This window comes from Chondrus crispus, genomic scaffold, assembly GCF_000350225.1.
Source record: "Chondrus crispus Stackhouse genomic scaffold, scaffold_25, whole genome shotgun sequence".
Lineage (NCBI taxonomy): Eukaryota > Rhodophyta > Florideophyceae > Gigartinales > Gigartinaceae > Chondrus > Chondrus crispus.
Genome location: NW_005179151.1, coordinates 406,029 through 418,166, shown reverse-complemented (window position 1 = coordinate 418,166; position 12,138 = coordinate 406,029). Strand labels below are relative to the sequence as shown.

The following is a 12,138-nucleotide window of genomic DNA, read 5'->3' as shown; positions in this document are numbered from 1 at the left end:
CTCCGACACGGGCCAAGGAGCACCGCCGCGCGTAACAGCGCCAGATAGTGCGCCGTATATCAGAACGACGTGGTTGAAATTAAAGAAAAAATATCTCAATCGATTGCTTACGGCTTTCTACGTATAAGTGTGCAACAACCCAAAAATACAAAATAGGCGGACTTTTCTATTTTTTATTTATTTGCTTGGATGTCCGATCTTAGTTATCGGTTGAGGTGCAAAAGTGTCCGCGCGCTTCATTCTCACTCCTCTTCTGTGTCCGTGGTTGTTTTCGCCAAGTCTCAGTGGACGACAGGCTGAGAGTGTCCCCGTCGCAAAACATAAAAAATGGTGATTGCTTGACAATTACAAGTACTTTTTCCTTTTAATATTGAGGTTTTTGTCCGACGTCTCCAGCACCCCCCCTTACGAGGAGACTGTCAGTTTTCCAAACAGTCAAAAAATTTTCTCCGATGCCGCTTGCTTCTTGTTTTTACATTTATTTTTCTAATCATGTTCAACTTAGGGGCCCCACTAGTATGAGCCCCGAGGCTTGCCGAGGGCATCATATCGCAGCATGAGGCACCCAGTAGACAATAAGCTTGTGTACCGGCTGCTACAGGGACTGTCAGCCATTTTAATTACAGTGAGTTCGAGTAAAATAATTTTACAGTCACGGCAGTCTGCCGACAATCACAAATGAGGCGAGCGTGTGCTGCGGTGGAGGTAGGGAGTGAGGGGAGGGTTGGGGGTTTGGGGGGGGGGCACAGTGTGGTTGCGTGCCCTGGCAGTCGTGGAATGCGGCGGCGACCTGTCAACGGGGCGGCAGGGGCGTTTGCAAAAGCCCGAAAACTCGGCCACGCCCCCGGACAGACTGCCCCCCTCGCGACGCAATGATCAAGCCAACAATTATTGTTGGCTTGATCATTGTCGGCAGGCTCTGTGCAGTTTGAGATGGTGCTGTGCACTGCTGTCACACACTCGCAACAGCGCGCGGCCGGGGAAGTGCGCCTGACGGCCTGTCGGGCAATCATTGCGCATGATGCGCAATGATTGGCCGATTGCGCATGACGCATGATGCGCACATCGTGGCCGTGAGGCCGCCATATATATGGGGTTTTAGCGGTGTCAGGGGCCTACAGTGGATAGGAGTGGATAGAGTGGATAGGGGTTTATATAAGTACATTTTTGGTTTTTCGCGGATTCTACCATGTCCGGAATTTCTTTCTTACCTTACCATTCTTCCTCCGCCCACCCTCCGCACCCCCTCCCACACGCGGCACCCGAATCATCCGTCCCACCCGTTCTATTTAAGTTACCCGGAGCAATGTAGTTGCTTCTTTCTTTTCCGTCTCCACTCTGCCATCCTCACCGCCCTCGATACAACTGGTCCAACCTCAACCGACAACAAGCACCATCCATCCACTGAACACCACCCTTGTTTGCCATGATCGACTGCACTAACCCCACGTCCCGTTGCCTCGTCCGCTCCGGTTTTCTCCTCGCCGCAACTCTAACACTCTCGCTCACCGCACACTCGTCCGAAGCCATGCCGCTGCCCTCACCCGCACCGCCTAGCCTTCCAGCCCTGCCGACTGCCGATCCCAATCACGAGCTACCGTGGGGATCAAACTATTCCTTTCTCACCTTGTGTATGGTCGTAACTGTCAACGTCGTGTACCTCGTCCGATGGGTCGTTGATTGGTGTTGTAACTGTCCCACGCACCCCCTTCGCTCCTCAACTTCGCCAGACAACCGCGACCTCCACCGCTCTTCAACCTCGCCAGACAACCACGACCACCTCCGCTCTTCAACTTCGCCAGACAACCACGTCCTTCCGCCGGCTATGGCGCATTCGACAAGGGCGGAGGCCAGTAGAAGTGTGTCCTCCACTGTCGAAGAGACCGTTTCTTCCGTCAACCGCCGAGTCACTTCCGTCGAGCACGTAGTCTAGGGAACGAGACGTTTAGACGCCATGTCCGTGAGCTCAATGGGTAGGTCTATTTTTTTGTTTCAATTTGTTGATGGTATGCCCCGACCCCAGCACACCCATCTCTTTTGTAAATGTTTTCTTGGACGTGCATAGAGTTATGTGTCGGGTTTCCACGAGATTTGCTAAATACGTTGTTACTGACGAGTATTGTTTGGGCATGGATAAATGGCGTTCGGTTTGGTTGGCAGCTGCATCAAGATTTTGGATACGTTTGATCCGGCTTCCTTCCGCTTCCACGAACTCGTCTTCTGTATTCCAGGGGGGAGGGTCGCCTTATAAGGCTACTTTGAGAAAATCCAGACGCGGTAAGGTAGCATGCGATGGTCACATTGAGTTAGACAAGTGTACACGTGTGATGTGTGGCAGTACCCCAGTGGCAGATGGAGGAGCAAACCCTAGTCCAATGAAAGGCTCCGCAGGCCGAAGAGCTTGCCAAGACTCTTCGGATTGCGAAACTTCCTCAGATTGCGAAAATTGAAGGACCCCGTTTCCATATCTGCAGCGACAAAACAATCAGAAATGTGCAGGCGTGAATGCGTCCGGCACATGCCTTGAAATTAATGCCTCACGCTCCTTTCGTTGAACGAAAAGCGCGAAATGGTACAATGCTCCAACCCCGTCCCCTTCAAGAGAATACGGCCGAGTGTAGGGCTAGTTGCCATACTGCACTGGATATATGATTTAGATTTGTTAGGGTTTGTATTATTGACACTACGTAAGGAACAATTCTTTATAGATCTTACCGGGCAACACGTTGGAGAGCTCCTGATATCTCCTACTCACCGTCACCTGTCGCTTCTCTGTCGGTCATTTTGTAGTCGAAAACGTCATGATATCTTGGCTGACATGTAGGCGTTTGGGCTGGCCATCCTTGTGCCCGCACTGGCGACTACCGGCATATTGCACAATATGACCACTTCGATGAACTGTCGAGGCCTAAGAGAGGGCATAGGACATCGCACTAGAGACTCAGCCTGAAAGATACAGCAGGCGGGTATGCACTCGAAGGGTACGTAACTACAATGTGTTTGCATCTCTGTCGAAAAGTGTTTCTGCTTCGGGCACAGCAATGCGATACGTGGTCTGCACGACGAGATCTGCACTGCAGTGACTGGTACCTGCACTGCTCTAAAATCTGTGTAGACTGTAGATATGAGTGCGACACGCATCGCGTTATGTCAACCGTACAACAAACTCCTGAATTGCCTTTCGGTAATTGTTGTGTTCATTTCACGGTAAATGCCGATATCTTGCCACCGTACACGCCAAATTTAAGATTGGTTCTAGAGAGCGAGTCGACCTGGGCTTCTAGACACAAGTGACAACAGTGTCAGGATGAGAAACTCGAGTGTCTTACAGTCTCTGGGCGCTGCTGTCGGCATGCGGGAACCAACATGTAATGTTACAGTACCAAGAATGTTCGCTGCTCCGTTGCTTGAGTGGTTGAGAGTCTGACTTCTCTACAAGAAATTACCGAGAGTACTGTACCATTTATATATTTATATATTGTATGGCGTACATTATAACAAAGCACCCCCTGTCAGACCGCCATAGACCATGAGTACAGACCTGTGGTCACGCTTGAGTCCACGTTCGTCGGGATAACCGGTCCCAACTAGCGTCATAAACCCCTCTAGTAGACCACATTGCAAGACCACATTGCAGTCCAAACCCGCGATTTCATTAAATCATGTTTTTGCGCGCAATTGCGCGCAAAAACTGCCAGATAATGCTGCAAAATGAAAAAATCACCACTTCGGCCTTCTTCAAGTGACCCACCGATAATCGCGATCAACCATCCAAATCGAGATCCCCCATGCCTTCCTAGGGTCCCTGTAGCCCATCTCCATCATGGAGATGTAACGTGTAAGTCGTGGCTACCATTGTCTAAAGTCGTTTCTTCATGAAGAATCATGAAGTTTCTTAGTTTCTGCATGAATAAACAAGCAAAAAGCAAAAATGAAAAAACAACCCGAAATCGCGGGTCCAAACCTTGGACAGACGTCAGCGAAACGCGCAGCGGATGCACGTGTGCCGGAGTTTGGCAGTTTAACGTATGTACAGCAGAAGCTAGCATACCGCACATATCTTGCATCTTCACGCACATACTGTAACACATTTCATGGCTGAGCGCCGCTGCAGCCTGGCCGTCACACGAGTGTCTCTCGGCCGTGACATGGGCATCAAATCTCTTGCGAGAAGGCGGCGGCATGGGGCGTTTCCAATCCATGATTGGTGTCTTTGTGAGGAAGCCAATCTAAAGAGGAAGCGCTTATGAAAAGGTGTGAGTAGTAGTCCAGTACAGCGAATAGAACGAGAACGGTACAGCCTATCCTCACTCCGCACTACACCACTCCTCTCCACACCTTGATTGTGAGCCTGCAGTCGCTGCTCCCACACCCCCGCGTCATCACGGCATTGTGGTGCGCAGTGAACACAGTACGCGGGCAAGTGAAACGGAGAGGGAGGTGTTCGACTGGCACTGCATTTTATTTGGGTTGGATTGGAATACGTCCAGTGTAAAGCGAAGCCCGTCAGGTAGTACAGACGGGTCAGTGTCTTCGTTGTGCCGTCGCTGCGGGGAATCAGGCCCTCTCTAAGGATTCTGTGGTCGGGCATGGATGGACGTGAATGGACCAAATATCGCTCCTGATTGGTTCATTTATTGTTTTCATTAATACATATGACACTTCATATGGACGATCATGGACGAGAATAATTAACATGACAAGTACACAGTAAGCTTTTGCAAATCAATAAAGTCGAGACCTATTGGCTATCGCCAACAGACCTTGATCCATTTCTGATTCATTTGAATTCAAAAAACAAGTCAAAAAAGGCGGTAGAATCCCAGCACCTCTTCGAAAAAGAACTCCCAATCGACAAAGTCTTTCGAAGTTCTCGCTCTCCTGTACGAATTATCTGATCCCCTACAGATTCCTTGAAGCACGCAGTCTTCAGCCTGCCTATCAATAGTTTCCTTCATTATTACCTTTTATCGCAACAGCAAAAATGGCAGAAGGTTCAGAATCTCCGCAACTAAGGAGAAGTCCTCGCTTTCAGCGTGTCGGTCAGCCACTTCCTGCCACAAGAACATCCACTGACGAACTTTCTGCTCAACGGCGCATACTACGATTCGACAGCGACGAGTGCGTCATCGTTGAAAGATCTGTTGATGGGGGGCCAGAATCCAGCTCGCCAACAAACACAAACAGCGCGTTGGCAGCTGCTGCAGATTCTCAAGAGCGAGGTGTTGGTGACGGTGCCGTCGTCATTGATGATGACAACATTGGACCTCGAAGCGCACAAGTAAGAATATCGACAGCCAGTGATATGTCCCGATTGTTCGCTTTTCTTTCACAGCTACCAGTTAAGAGGCTTAGAGTCATTTTAAAAAGCTGGGATTGGCGTCAAAGCGGTAAAAAAGAATCTCTGGTAGCCAAAGCGGTGCTGCACTTGCAGCTCTCGCTTTTGTCTGGTAAGAGCTTGGATGAAACTCTGTCAGCTCATGAAGAAACACGGAGATATGACTCTTGGTTGCGAATAAGGCTGCTAAAGGATGAAAACTATCCGTTGTCAATTGATCGAGTGCCTACTGAAGAAAAACTTGTCCAGGTGCTGTCGACTACAGAAGCCAATGATTACAGGGAAAAAAATATTTCCATAGACCGAGCACGATCAGAAGTTAATAGGGTGGATGGTTCAAGTCGAAGGGATGTCACCATCCAACCTCTAACTTCAGGTGGTCAGGCTAACCTGAACATTGCTGAAAGCACAGAGAGCACCACGTTCGGTATCAATGAGTTTGCACGGCTTTTAATTACAATTCGAGATGACGAAGATGCAAAGAGTGCGATTATTGCCATGGGACAAGAATTGTCCAGGGCTCAACTGGATGCAGGTGTGACGAGGGTAGATTTTTGGACAATCGTGGAAAGTAGATTTAACGACCCCATGCAAAGGCGTTTTCTGAACAAGACAGCAACCCTTGATGGAGTAGATTCGTCTTTGCATCCATTAGCGCATCGAACAGCAACCTTCTTGAAGGACAAGTTTAACGATGCAAAAGCCAGTTTTACACAGTACGTCACGCGTTGGTCCGCTTCTGGGCAGAATGATCCCGACAGGTTTCGCCATTTTCTTCCTTCAAGTTCTAGCGGTGAGCTAAACGCACTCGGGAAACGCATGCTGGTAATGTTTGTTTGTACTCGCAAAGGAACCCCTTTCGAGGAAGAGCATTTCTCCAATGTATGCTGTAAATTGATTCCGGGTGGCGCCGGACGAGATGAAGGATCAAGGGTTGGTAGTACTGTTGGGGAAGGGGGGTCGACAGGACCAACACGCAGGAAAAGGTCACAGCCGGATGAGGGAGTTAAGGACATTGCCACTTCTCTTTCAAAAATTGCTTCTTGTTACGAGGGGCGGAGGAAAAAAATTGAAGCGAACGATTCCGAGAAGCAATTGAAAGATTACTCATGTAGACTTAAGAAAATCAAGATTTTAGAGGACGTCGTCAAAAGAATTTCTGCACATCCCGACGATATGCGTCTCCGAGACGACTCGGACGACGCCTCCGTACTGCTTTCGCTGAGGAAACTGCAGAAGGATGTAAGCAAGGACCTTCTTTCTGAGTCAGAAGAGGACGAGGGCCAGGTGTGATGCCAACTTGAGGTTTGGGAGGGTGTTTCGCACGTTGTATTCTCTCTCCGGCTAAGGACTGGTAATTACATCGATATCGCGTCTGAATTTTCTTTTATGCCCATTACCAGTCTTGTCACCATCCTTCACCCAGCTCATCACCTCTCAATCCAGGGCTAGGAGGAAGTTAAGAGGACAGAAATCGTTACAGTATTGCTATAGATGATAAGAGGAAAATAGAACAGCAGAAGGGGGACAATCTTGCTTAATCATGTACACGACCTCATCGCCACCGCCAACAAACTCATTAGCTCATTAAATAAATTTGTCGAGCACCTCCTTCGTGAGCTCGCACCTGACGCCGACCACCCGCTGCACCCCCATTCTCCACCCGAAACACTCTCCTCGAAGGCATCTACCCACGCGGGACAGTGGGCTGAGCTATGGCATGCTCAAGTGGCGCTTTCAAATTGAGGGAGGCGCGGAAAGCAACCAAGGAGCTTGAGGAGGCTCGCAAAGCTGGAACTGCCCCACCCGCCATCGACGACTTGCCCACAGAGCAGTACCACGACGAGCTCATCACAACCGCCAACAAACTCATTATTAGTTCATTAAACAAATGTGTCGAACATTTCCTTCATAAGCTCGCACACGACGCTGACCTCCCGCCGCACCCCCATTCTCCATCCGACGATGTCCACAGAGGAGTAACTCGACAAGCTCATCGCCACCGCCAACGACATCATTAATAGTTCATTAAAGAAATTTGTCGAGCACCTCCTTCGTGAGCTCCAACCCGATGCCGACAGCCCAACGCATCCCTATTTTCTATCCCACAATGTCCATAGAGCAGTGTCACGACGAGCTCATCGTCACCGCCAACAACGTCATTATTCGTTCATTAAAAATGTGTCGAGCACCTCCTTCATGACCTCGCATCCGACGCTGACCTCCCGCCGCGCCCCCACTCTCTATACGGCGATGTCCGCAACGCAATATCTCGACGAGCTCATCGCCATCTCCAACGACATCATTAATATTTCATTAAAGAAATTTGTCGAGCACCTCCTTCGTGAGCTCGCACCCGACGCCGACAGCTCGCCTCACCGCCATTCTCCATCCGACGACGGCCGTAGAGCAGTGTCACTACGAGCTCATCGCCACCGCCAACAAACTCATTAATAGTTCATTTAAGAAATGTGTCGAGCACCTCCTTCGTGAGCTCGCACCCGACGCCGACAGCCCAACGCACCCCCATTCTCCATCCGACGACGGCCGTAGAGCAGTGTCACGACGAGCTCATCATCCCCGCCAAGAACGTCAATATTAGTTCATTAAAGAAATGTATCGAGCCCCTCCTTCATGAGCTCGCACCCGACGCTTACCTCCCGCCGCGCCCCCACTCTCCATCCGACGATGTCCATAGCGCAGTGTCACGACGAGCTCATCGTCACCGCCAACAACGTCATTATTAGCTCATTAAAAATGTGTCGAGCACCTCCTTCATGAGCTGGCACCCGACGCTGACCTCCCGCCGCGCCCGCACTCTCCATCGGACGGTGTCCACAGAGCAGTACCTCGACGAGCTCATCGCCATCTCCAACGACATCATTAATATTTCATTAAAGAAATTTGTCGAGCACCTCCTTCGTGAGCTCCAACCCGATGCCGACAGCCCAACGCATCCCTATTTTCTATCCCACAATGTCCATAGAGCAGTGTCACGACGAGCTCATCGTCACCGCCAATAACGTCATTATTAGTTCATTAAAAATGTGTCGAGCACCTCCTTCATGACCTCGCACCCGACGCTGACCTCCCGCCGCGCCCCACTCTCCATACGACGATGTCCACAGCGCAATATCTCGACGAGCTCATCGCCATCTCCAACGACATCATTAATATTTCATTAAAGAAATTTGTCGAGCACCTCCTTCGTGAGCTCGCACCCGACGCCGACAGCCCGCCTCACCGCCATTCTCCATCCGACGACGGCCGTAGAGCAGTGTCACGACGAGCTCATCGCCACTGCCAACAAACTCATTAATAGTTCATTTAAGAAATGTGTCGAGCCCCTCCTTCGTGAGCTCGCACCCGACGCCGACAGCCCGCCTCACCGCCATTCTCCATCCGACGACGGCCGTAGAGCAGTGTCACGACGAGCTCATCGCCACCGCCAACAAACTCATTAATAGTTCATTTAAGAAATGTGTCGAGCCCCTCCTTCGTGAGCTCGCACCCGACGCCGACAGCCCGCCTCACCGCCATTCTCCATCCGACGACGGCCGTAGAGCAGTGTCACGACGAGCTCATCGGCACCGCCAACAAACTCATTAATAGTTCATTTAAGAAATGTGTCGAGCACCTCCTTCGTGAGCTCGCACCCGACGCCGACAGCCCAATGCACCCCCATTCTCTATCCCACGATTTCCATAGAGCAGTGTCACGACGAGCTCATCACCAGCGCCAACAAGATCGCCTCCCCCGGCAAGCGTATTGTCGCCCTTGATGAGTCGACCAAGACCATCGGCAAGCGTCTGGCTTCCATCGGAGTCGAAAATTCGAAAGCGACCGGCAGGGCCTGTCGCAGCTTCCCTTTTCAATTGTGCAGACCTTGGAGATTACATCTCTGGCGCCATCCTTTTTGAGGAAACGCTCTACCAGGACTCGGACGAGGGCAAGCCATTTGTTGACTGCTTGAATAATATTGGCATCATCCCGCGTATCAAGGAGGAAAGATATCTTTCTCCCTGGGGAATGCAGCTTCCTTTGAGACAGTTTGGGCGTGGAGGAGGAGAGCGGGGCAGGGCGTTATCGCAGCGACTACATCTATGTACGAGCACGCACACGGCGAGCGTTCACCGTCAAAGGCACAGGATTCGGCATCTGTCTATTCTTACCCTTAACAATCGCAACCAGAGCATCACGTTTCATACGAGAAGATCCGGAACGCTGAACTGCGGATCGCGCTGTGACTCTACCCTGCGCTTCTGGGTGAAATTCTTCAGATAGCTCTTCAGTTTGTATGTACCACGCTTTGATATCCTCCTCCAACACATCCATTTCCTCCTGCGTTAAACCATCAGTTGCTGAGTCCGGCCCGTCGTGTTTCGTACAAAAGTTGTGCAGTTTCATCAGCAAACAGACAATATCAGTGCATTTGTTCACAGAATACTCCAATCCACCTTTGAGAATGCGCCAACGCGCAACTAGCATGCCGAACGCCTGTTCTATATGAATGCGCATGGACGAAAGAAAGAAATTGAAGTTCATCTGATCGTAGTCCGCATTGTCCCTAGAAAAAGGCGTTATCAATTCTTCCGTGCAGGTGTACGCCTCGTCACCGACTATGTAAAACGAATCGCTGAGGATCCCAGAGTCTAGATCCTTCTTGAGTCCGGACACCGCATACGCTAGTGCGTCATGTGTCGCTCCTGTACATACAGCGGAACAGTACCGGAAAATGTAGTTTGCGTCACAAAGAGCTTGAACTGGTAGAGCATAAAAACCTTTCCGAGAATAGAAAAACGACGGGTTTTCACAAATTGCTGGCTTCTTGATCTTAACGCAAATACCGTCTAGAGCCCCCACACAACCAAACAAGGGGCTCGCTTCGGGGCGTGATGTCTGAAAACCTTGCGCAATACTCTGCAGAGCCAGTTTCGTCTTCGGAAAGCCCTCCAAATGGAGACGCTTCATCAAAGCATAGCTTGTCGAGTTAAAGATTTCGAAAATTGTAGATTCCTTTACTTGATATGCCAAACAAATATCACAGTAGCTTCCTCCAGCAAACATCCTCAGTGTGATTGCAAGCCTTATTTCTGCCGGGATTGTTTTTCTTCTGTAGTCCGATGCTGACACAAATCTGCGATCCAAGAGGTCGTGCACAGTGCTGAGAAGAAGATCAAACGTAGATCGAGACATACGGAAAGTCTTTCTGAACATTTCTTGGCCGTAGAAATCCGTGATAGTGTCAAAAGAAAAGGGGGTGGTGAATAGAAAAGTGTGGTGTCCCGAAGCTCTTTTTTTCTGACGCTGTTGAGTTGAAATGACGACAGAGCTTCCAGCAATCGCAGCAGCACAGACCACAACCGATGAATCCGAGTTTTCCGTGTAGTTGCGAGCGTCAGGTTTCGATTTAAACTGCTGATCTTCCTGTAAGTCATTCAACGCTGAAAGCGAAGACAACGACGAAAGCTTTTGGCTTCTTACTACAGGATAAGATATGTCCCGAGTGAAAGATTGGGATCTTTCGGAGGAAACGTTTGAAGTTTGAGCCATTGCAGATCAGGAAGAAGGTTGGTTTAACGGCACAATGGTGAAAAGAAGGGAAGATAATCAGGAGGTGTCTTTGCGGATGGAGGAGAAAAATGGATAACTTATGGCGGCATGTCGACGGATCCATTTGTGGGCATGATGACGTCAAGATTAAAATCTTCGAGATGCTGATACCGTGATGCTTGATCCATTCTTAGATCTGAACCTCGTCATTTACAGTACCACGGCGCAGAACATTATGCACCAATTTTTTACAGCCTCTATTGTATTTGACGTCCATACATGTGCATACATGCCTGACCACGCAATCTTTAGAGAGGCCCTCACAGGGAGCAGGCGGAAGAGGGGGTGTAAACAGAAGGAGGGCCACGCGGTGGAATACTGCACTATTAGCGTATTGCACTACTCAAGGGAGGATCTCGCAAATCACTTTTCACTGTTTTACAACGCGGTTTTACTTGAAGAAATCCGTTACAATTGATTGATTATTGTCCAAGTTTTGTTCTCTCTTCAGCGTCATACGCTTGCAGCAATGTACGCTTTGCTTTTCTGAGAGGCATGTGTGTGGTTTTCGTGAACAAGGGTGAGCGAGGCGGGTTGTGGACGCAAAGACTGTCACCAGGTGATGGGTTTGCGGACGGGCAGTGGGGGAATTCAAGTGAGAAAAAATGAAGGGCGAGAGGGCAGGAGGGTGTCAAGGAGCGGGATGTGGGAGGGGGATAGGACGTAGCCGTTGGGAAAGGGATGTGGGGATTGGTTGTTTAAAGGAGTCGTAGAGGAGTCGGGTATCTGCCGGGGTCAACGGCCTGAGGCCTGAGGGGCGGTGGGGGGTGGGGCGAAGCATATACACTGGGCGATGTAGTACATCGGATGTACTGTAGTGTACAGTTGTGTAGGAGATGGGTTTGGGATTGGAAAGGGGTGGGAACTTTGGGGCCAGGGGTTTTGGGAAGAGACGGGGGGTTGAGAAAAAAATTAAAGAAAAAGAAATGGTTGGATAGCTGGATAAACATGAGGTGTGGTGACCACATGTGGTGGATGGATAAACTTGAGGTGTGGTGACCACATGTGGTGACCACACCTCATGTTTATCCAGCTATCCAACCATAGTGGTATCCACTACCACCACACTGTGGCGGTAGTGGTGACGGTAGGTGGCGGATAGCAAGATGAGATGCACAAGACGCAAGATAGAATGGCTGTGATAGAAGCGATGTTTTTAGACTTTGCCACTTTGCTCGCGAGAGAGG

The 12,138-nt window shown here is 50.0% G+C and overlaps 1 protein-coding gene; it reads left to right on the top strand.

Annotated features, from left to right (window-relative positions):
- Positions 1 to 1,028: 1,028 nt before the first annotated feature.
- CHC_T00004815001 (hypothetical protein) lies at positions 1,029 to 2,044 on the top strand. XM_005716531.1 is given in 2 exon segments: positions 1,029 to 1,430; positions 1,431 to 2,044. The coding sequence occupies 1 exon segment, from the start codon at positions 1,029 to 1,031 to the stop codon at positions 1,428 to 1,430; it is 402 nt and encodes a 133-aa protein (XP_005716588.1). The 3' UTR covers positions 1,431 to 2,044.
- The last annotated feature ends 10,094 nt before the right edge of the window (positions 2,045 to 12,138 follow it).

Bases quoted from the DNA above. Each gene is read 5' to 3' on its own strand.
- CHC_T00004815001 (XM_005716531.1), top strand. From the start codon at position 1,029: ATGATTGGCCGATTGCGCATGACGCATGATGCGCACATCGTGGCCGTG.